This window comes from Fringilla coelebs (genome assembly GCF_963513975.1).
Source record: "Fringilla coelebs genome assembly, chromosome: 18".
NCBI lineage: Eukaryota > Metazoa > Chordata > Aves > Passeriformes > Fringillidae > Fringilla > Fringilla coelebs.
This window is the reverse complement of record NC_140044.1, coordinates 12,597,441-12,605,953: the sequence shown is the minus strand read 5'-3', so window position 1 is coordinate 12,605,953 and position 8,513 is coordinate 12,597,441. Positions and strand designations below refer to the sequence as shown.

General features: G+C 48.1%; 1 protein-coding gene across 1 annotated transcript; it reads left to right on the top strand.

The window, feature by feature from the left end:
• The first annotated feature begins 202 nt into the window (after positions 1–202).
• On the top strand, positions 203–7,511 carry PXMP4 (peroxisomal membrane protein 4). Its single transcript, XM_084217862.1, has 4 exons — positions 203–337; positions 677–739; positions 1,255–1,453; positions 2,368–7,511. Exons 1-4 carry the CDS (start codon positions 207–209, stop codon positions 2,629–2,631), a joined length of 657 nt encoding a protein of 218 aa, XP_084073988.1. The 5' UTR covers positions 203–206; the 3' UTR covers positions 2,632–7,511.
• The last annotated feature ends 1,002 nt before the right edge of the window (positions 7,512–8,513 follow it).

Below are 8,513 nucleotides of genomic sequence, written 5' to 3'. Positions count from 1 at the left end.
GGCTCACAGCGGCGCCCGCCGCCCTCACGGAGCGGGTGGGCGGGACGCCTTGCTCAGCCCCCATTGGCTGCAGGATAGGCTCTCCACACCAATGAGATAGTGAGGTGGTGCTACTTATTGGCCGAGAACCATGATTGACAGGAGTGCGGACGTATGGGAGCGGCGGGCGGGGCGACGCCCCCGGAAGCGGCGTGCGGCGGGGCGCCATGGCCGGCGGGGCCATGGCGGATGGCGGGGATTCGTTTCGCGCTTTGCTCCGCGCCGCCAACGCGCTCCTGCAGCAGCGCCGCTACCACGCTGCGCTCGCCGTCATCAAGGGCTTCCGCAACGGCGCCGTGTGAGTGCCGGGGCCGGGCCGCGGGGTCTCCATCCCTCCCGGCCGGTGGGGAGGCCGGGGTGCTGTGAGGGGGAGACGGTTCCGCCTCCCTCAGCCACAGTCGGGCTGGGCTGGGCTGGGCTGGGTTTAGGGTCCCCTTCCTTCGTGCCGGGCTCGCTGAGGTGCGTGTGCTATTCTGCCTCCGGCTGGGCTCCTCCCGGTTTGCTGTGCTGCTGCTGGGCTGGCTTAAAAGTAATAGATATTTGGCTAAACAAGGTTTTTTTGTCTGTTGGTAGACTAGAAATAGGGTAATTTCATAATATAAAACGAACTCTATGAAATATTTGTTGACCTTTGCAGTTATGGAGCCAAAATCCGTGCCCCACACGCCCTGGTGATGACTTTCCTGTTCAAGAGTGGAAGGTATGAATGCTAAATCTGTGTTTTTGTGTTACTGCTTAGAATGTTTTCATCACAGCTGTCCCTTTTCCATGTGTCTAGGGGGTTTAAAAATTAGAAAAGTGTGTGAGCCATGGTCGAGTCTTGTCCTGATAGTGAAACACACACAAATATATATAATTGGGGGATTGAATCACAACTGGAATGGTTGATGAGGACAGAGGGGGAATTAGCAGATGCCAACAGCAATGTTCTGTTCTGTGTTGAAATATGGGAACCCAGGCTATAGCAGTGCACGTTGTGCCTTTCCCTGAGTGCCAGAGGTTTGTATTTAGCAATAAAATGTTTTAAAAGGGCTGTTTGAGTAGTGAGAAAATGAAACACATTCTGGGTAGGGCTGTGCTCTGATGAGGGAATTTCTCCTTCCCAAGACATTGCTGGGGTGCCCAAACCATCAGTGTGGGTGGGGGGTGCAGTGCCCAGGCTGAGTGAGTGCAGGATCTTGCCTTTTCTCTCCTGTAATTGTTTCTTTCCCTCAGTTTCAGGGAGAAGCTGAAGTCCATTGCCCAGGCCACGTACGCTCACTCCCGGAACCTGGCCTGCTTTGTGTTCACCTACAAGGGGCTCCTGGCAGCTCAGTCCCGGCTGCAGGGGAAAAAAATCCCATTCCATTCCTTCCTTGCAGCCTGCATTGGGGGCTGGCTGGTGTTTGGTGACAACAATCCCATCAATAGCCAGGTAAAGTTACTTGCTGAAAGTTTCTCTGGTCAGGAAAAACAACAAGTGTGCCAGGAACTGTGTGGGGGCTCCTGTTTCTGGTGGTTCTGACCACAGAGCATTGCTCTTTTATCATGTTCTCTGCACAAATTGCTGTTTTGACTGCTCTGCACTCAAGTCCCAGCTGTGGTTGTGTTTTTCCATGAGCAGTGTGGGCAGTTGGAGTGCTGAAAGCCCAGGTTTGCCTCCAGGGCTGCACTGAGTTTGTAGGAAGGCAGTCAGGTAACCCAGAGCTGTGGGGTTATCCCACCTGTCACCTGAGCTGTGGTCACTACCTGTGTGTTCCTGCTCTGGCCATCACAGGGTTAAACTCCTCACCAGAAGTGTTGTGAGCGTAGAACTTGATCAGATAGAGCTGGACTGAGCTAAACTGGTTAAGCTGACTGCTAAACTGGTTAAACTGACAGCTGGCTAAACTGACCACTAAACTGACTGGTTAAACTGATGGAAGCTGCTCAGGGTTGTTTGATTGAAAGCTGGTTGTTAACACACAGTCACAAACCAAGGAGTAAAAACACAGAGTTACAGATTAATCCCAAGTGCTGAACTTAAGCCAGGCCTGGTGTTAGGCTGTGTCCAGACTCCTGAGCTCACAGCTGCTCTGGGACTCTTCTATCAGCTCCGTCTGAGGTGGCATGAGCTTGGCAGAGACAGAAGTTGTGCAACTGCCCAGCAGTGCTGCATGAAATGCAGCCTGGTGATTGCCAAATCCCAGCAGCAGGCCTTGCAGGAGACACTGATAGGGGAAAGGACAGCCTGTTGGCTTTGAAGTGGGGCAGTTGTTCCTGTCCCTCCTGGCTGGGTTGTCACTTCTGAGCCCATGCAGGTGGCTGAGCTCAGCACTCACCCTGCTCCCTGGCTGTCTCCTCCTGCAGATCATCATGTACCTGCTGTCCCGCATCCTGTTCGGTCTGTCCCGGCTGGCTGTGGAAAAGGGCTACATCCCACAGCCCAAGCAGGATCCCTTCCCTCTCCTGGCTGCCCTGGTGTGGGGCACAGTCCTGTGGCTCTTTGAATACCACAAGGAGACTCTGCAGCCCTCCCTGCAGTCCTCCATGACCTACCTGTACGAGGACAGTGAGGTGTGGCACGACGTGTCTGACTTCCTCATTTACAACAAAAGGACAGACAGCAAGTAGGTGCTTCACTCTAAACCACCTTGGAATGGGATGGGACCTCCCAGCTGCTGGGGGTAAAGGTTATTCTGTTGCTTTTGACCTATGATTTTTAAAAATTAACATATATCAAGCAGAATTGGCTCTTGTCTGCAGGCCAGAATGTTCTGAGCAGTCTTTTGGCTCCTTTTAGAGCAAGCACACGTCCCACAGAAACTTGTTGCAGTCTGTTTTTAAGAAGCCTTATTTTCCCTACAAGTGTGGCATTGGGGTTTGCTCTTTAAAAACTAAATGTATTTATAAAATGACAGCCTGACACTAAGTGGAGAGTACAAAAACATGTTCTAGGGCTCATCTGAATGTTTACAAGTGGTTTTTTTGGTGCTCGCTGTGGTGTGATTGAGGGTGAAGGGAGTGGGGAACCTGCTGAGCTCTGAGAGCAGGGCCATCATTTCTCCATTGCTGTGGATGGCTGGGAATTCTGTGTAAACTATTATAAGGATAGTTAGGTGCTCCTTGAGAGAGTTCCTTCGCAGTTTTCCCTCAGGGAGACAATAAAATGTGTGAGAACAGAACTGTTAGGATTGTCTTGTACCAGCCTGGTAAATCAGGCTTGGAATGACTATTTTTGCTTGGTTTCTTTCCTGCACTTGGGCTGAATCTGTGCCTCTATAAAGTGCACTAATGAATACCCTGTAATTATTTTAAACTTGTTTGTAAAGCTTTTAAAAGCTGCTTGAACTAAATACCAAAAACGGTTACACAATTTGGGCTCCTCTATGACCAGGCCTCAGATCTCATGCTGGGGATTTTGTGTGTCTAAGGGAGCAACATTTCCCAAGCACTTTTATTTTGGTGGAGCATGACAAGGGTTTCTCTGAGGTCCACAGTATGCCCTCCACAGCAGTGGAAAGTGTTGGCTGTTACCAGATTTGAATCTCATTTTGTACCTGTAGTTTGTGCAGGGTTAGTGGATTAATTTAATGGATTAATTTATTAATTATCTTCCTCTCAAAAACACTCTGCTGAGCCCCAGGACAGACAGCCTACCCTGGGTTATGGCAGAAGATAGCTGAGAAAGCACAAAACCTGGTTTAATTAATCAATTAATAAATTCAAACTCCTCATAGTGCAAAGCCTTATAACACTACACAGTTCACTCAATGATGTGCATTGAAATAATTCCTGGTTTGATGTGGTAATATTTCCAAGAGAATCACTAAATTCCCTGCTCCCTTTTGGCTCAGTTGGGACTGTTTGGTTCACTTTCCCTGTATCCACCTGCTTTTCCCTGACCTGCCCATGGCATTTCATAATCCTGCTGATGCTCTCTTCATCATCTTTGGAACTCTTTACCCTCCAGGCTCTGGCAGTTTCTCCTCATCAATGGTACAGCTGAAACGGTACATTTAACTTCAGGGAGCTTCTGATTAAAAAAAAAAAAAAAAAAAAAAAAAAACCCAAAAAAACAAACTCAGTTTCTTCTTAAGTCATTTTTCCTTGTCCTCCTAAACTCCTTTATTACTGTTGCACATGTTTGGAGTGCTGCTTTACTCTTTATTTTCCCATTTTTCTTTGTCCATGCAAATCCATGATGTACATGGTGCCCAAAAACCAAGATACTTCTTTGTTATAATAACTTTCTATGATCCCTTCAACTTCTAATTTCATTGCTAACTTCTAATTAACTGCTGTTACAGTCTGGACTAAATAATTGAATTGGAATCCATCAGATCCCATGAAAGCTGTAAAATTAGGAATTTGGTTTATTTCTTTTGGTTAAATATTTTTCTCTGTATAGAGAAACATAAAGATTCAATACAGAAAAACTGCTGAAGCTACAGGTGAGGTCTGATTCCCTTTATAAACATCTTTCTTTCCATTACTGCTGGGTGCTGGAAGCATCACAATTTTTCTGTCAGAAGCCTCAGTATTGTTCCAACTAAGAGCATTGATATTCTGCTAAAATTGCTGAATTCCTGCAAGCTTTGATGGGATTTCAGAAAGCTGACAGCTGTGGGTTGGGAATTGCTCCCTAAAACTATTAAACTCACAAATCCTTGACCATGTGTAATTATTGCAGCAAAAGATGCTGTGGGCTGGTTGTGTGAGCTGGGTGTCTCTGAGAAGGTTTTGAGCTGTTGAATTTGTAGCTTGTGGTTCCCTTAGAGGTGGAATAACCTTCCTCTGCTGGGCATTGTACCACTGTGGCTGCTGGTGAAGCAGAGAAGGACAAGTGGCCTTTCCTGACCTTCTCACACTGCTCTCTGTCCTCTCCAGAAGATAAATCCCAGCCAAAACCCAATGTCTCAATCAGCCTGGCAGCAGTGACCATGACTTCTCCTTGGTTCAAAACTCCCTTTTTCTCTTGGGAATCTGTCCCTTTCTAAGAAAGCCATGCCAGAGCCTGCAGCCATCTGCAGTGGAGCTGCAGGGGGCAGCTGCCATCCCTGGAAGGCCACCTCCTGACCTTTTCACACTGCTCTGTGTCCTCTCTAGAAAATAAATCCCAGCCAAAAACCAATGTCTCAATCAGCCTGGCAGCAGTACCATGACTTCTCCTTGGTTCAGAATTTTCTTTTTCTCTTGGGAATCTCTCTGTTTCTAAGGAAGCCATGGCTGAGCTGCAGGGGGCAGCTGCCATCCCTGGATCCCAGCTCCTCCCGGGAGCACAGCCCCTGGGGCTCTGCTGACCGTTGGTTTTCCTGCTGGGCTGGGGCAGGACGTTAAGCTGCAAGTCACTGCTTTCCCCAGGGAAGTAATTGGGACAGCTCCTTAATGACATCAGCCCCCCTGGCTGTTCCTGGGAGCAGATAGCTGGGGATGAGCCCCTTCTGCTGCCAAGGTGTTGGAACAATGCAGGCGTGTCGTGGGGAAGTGAACTAGAAGTAATTTGTCTGAGTCAGACTTTTGGGATATGTAAGTGACACTCCCTGCCCTCCCCCAGGGCATTGTGTGGGGAATGGAGTGACCTGTTTGGGTTCCCTTTTTATTAGCATTAAAAGCAAAGGAAATAAAGAGACAGTTGGGAAGCCACCTGCGTATGGCCAAGTGCTTAAGGATCACAAAGAAGGGTCATTTTCTCCCCCAGCCCTGACTGGTTTTGAATTTTAAGATGAGCATGGGGTTGTTTGTCTACAGCAACTTTATTTTCCCCCATGTTATTTTATACTTGACACCTGACTGATGCTGAGTGTCTCTAAAGAGGAGCAGAGTGTCTCTATCTTTGCTCAGTTTGTCAAAAGCAAGGAACACTGGATAAAATTGAAGTGTTTAAAATTATGCTTCTTCCCTCAGATTTTAAGCCTCTCTTAGAGGCAGTTTTAAAGGTTAATGAATCAAACTGATCAAAAGTTTTCAGCAATCCTGAGCTTTTCAAGCAGACTGACTATCCTGGGCTATTAATCATTTATTTTATGAAGGAACAAAGCAGGCTCAGAGTTATTTACTGCTGCTGCCTGCTGCCCTGGCATACCCACTGTGCTTCCCTTCCCTTTGGAGGACAGCTTGTGTGCTGGGCTGGCTCTGGGGATGGCTGGAGAACCCTTTCCGGGACAATTGCATTATTTAACAAAGGTGAAAATGAGACAGCTGCCTGACATTTGGGTTAGGGAAGCTTTTCTGGGCTGTGTTTGATGCTGGCAGGGAAGGAGAGGGTGTTTCTGAGAGCAGAACCTGTGTTTGGCCATTCAGTGCTGCAGAGGAGGGCTCGAGGAGGCTGGGGCTGCTGGGGGGTGTGACCCTGTGTCTGTAATGGGACAGTGCATTTGTCCTGGCCACCATCCCTGTGTCTGTGCAATAAGCAGAGAACTGGCCCTGTTCAGGGCATTTGTCAGAGAATTGTGGGATGATTCAGGTTGGATGGGACCTTAAAAACCATCCCACCCCCTGCCAAGGGCAGGGACACCTTCCTCTATCCCAGGAGGCTCCAAGCCCATCCAGCCTGGCCTTGGACACTGCCAGGGATGGAGCAGCCACAGCTGTGCCAGGGTGGGGAGGGTGCAGAGCAGCTTTGATGTTGGTGCTGTGAGACTTCCTGCCCTGCTAGAGTAGGTCAAACTCTGCTTTACACCCAGCTGGGCGTGGGTGGAAGAGCAGAGATGATCCCTGGCTGCTGAAGGAGCCCCAAAGCAGGGCCCCCCTGTGCAGAGTGAGCTCTGCAGCCAGCTGGGAGCTGCCTGCATGGTGCTGCTGGAGCCACCAGAACCCTGTGCAGATCCCTCACTAGGAGAAGCTGCTGGGAAGCTCCAACTCATTTTCCCTGCATCAGCACAAAGGTGACCTTTGGATAATACCCTGAGCTGTGTGCTGCTCCCTGTTTGTCAGGCTGTGTTTGTCTCCCTGGCTCATGGCAGCCTGAAGCTGAATGTGTTTTCTGATGCTGCTTTTGAAACCAAACAGATAAGGGAGGAGGGAAAATAAGGCATCATGTCTGTCTGCCACTGTTAATATTTTGGGGTGTTAATCTGGAGTTTTCAACCTGTGTGTTCCTATCAGATTGGTGGAGGAGGTAACTTCTTCCTTTACTTAGAAGACTTTTCATGTCTCTGGTGGTGAGGAGGGAGAAAAACAAACTAAAAGCTCTATAATACAGGTGTTATTACCTCTGCATTTGAGATATATTTTGTATTCATAATTACTGTGTAATCCAGGCCTTGATTTTCTGACAGCATAGAATAAAATAAAGAACATAAACTCAGGTAACTTATGTGACACTGAGCAGAATGCTTGTAGAAATATCTTGGATTTTGTGTTTAAAACAATAAAAAGAGAGGGCAGGGGGTTGTTGATGTGGCTCTGTCCACTATGAATCACCTTCTTGTGGCCATTATTTCTGTATAATCACTCTTTGAATATTACAATACTGTGCTTTGTCTACAAATAAAAATCCTAATTTTTTGTCTTTTTTTACTGTCATCATTTTTAAGCTAAAATCTGTGAAGCAATGCTTGATTATTGCACATCTGTAGTTCTGGATGTAGAGAAGCCATGCACAAGGTGCAGTTTTGGCATGGTTTGGGTTCTGGTGTTACCAGCTTGGAAAAAACAGCCAGTGCTTCTTTGACCCCACCACCAAATTTAATTCCTGCAGGGGTAAGGATGCCAGCTGCAGAAACAAATTGGGATGGCTTTTTGGTTTTTAATTGTGACAAATAGAGAAAATAAGGATGTCTAGGGATGGTTTTGCTGCCTCTTCCAAGGTAAAAGTTCAGAGGGAATGTGCTGTAGAGGTGACTGCTGTGGTAGTGGGATGAAGCACTTGCTGAGTGTCTGTAAGACCAAACCTCCAGCTTTGTGACTGTTGGAATGCTGGAGTGTCCAGCCTGGGTCATGAGAAGCCAAATGAACACCCCCAAACTGATGCCAGTGCTACCTTCAAGTGGTTTTTTCCTCCTCACAGAGCATCATTCCCTGTCTGAGCCCTTGTTCTGTTCCAGGTGAAGCTCTGGGTGACCTGTAGGTTTTGTTCTGATAAAAGCAAAAGTGTTCCAACACTTGTGCTACGTTTTGGGTTCTCAGTGCCAGTGACCATGCGGTGGGAAGTGAACCTGGACTGGCTGGAGACGCTAAGTAGAGGCAGAAGCCAGAGCCTGGCATATTCCCAAATCACTCCTGGATAAGCCCCAGGCTCCCCAGAAACACTTCAGCCTCTGCTCTTCCATGGGGTTTGAGTGGAGGAAATGGAAGAGCCTTGTGGAATGGAGTGGCTTTCAGTGTTTGTGGCTCATAGGATGAGACAAGGCTGCCCTGGCTGGGTGTGGAGCAGAGCAGGAGGGGAGAGGGCTCTGTGCCCATGGCTTCCCTGAGAGACACTGCATGACATGAGCTTTAAAAACAGATGCCACCACAGAAGAGGAGGAGATGGCACTGCTGAGTCTGGTGTGCCCAGCATCCAAAAGCGGAGC

Excerpts from the sequence above, each read along its gene's own strand:
- PXMP4 (XM_084217862.1), top strand. The coding sequence starts at position 207 with ATGGCCGGCGGGGCCATGGCGGATGGCGGGGATTCGTTTCGCGCTTTG. Across the intron at positions 740-1,254 it reads TTCCTGTTCAAGAGTGGAAG|TTTCAGGGAGAAGCTGAAGT; the intron begins GTATGAATGCTA and ends TCTTTCCCTCAG. Across the intron at positions 1,454-2,367 it reads ACAATCCCATCAATAGCCAG|ATCATCATGTACCTGCTGTC; the intron begins GTAAAGTTACTT and ends CTCCTCCTGCAG.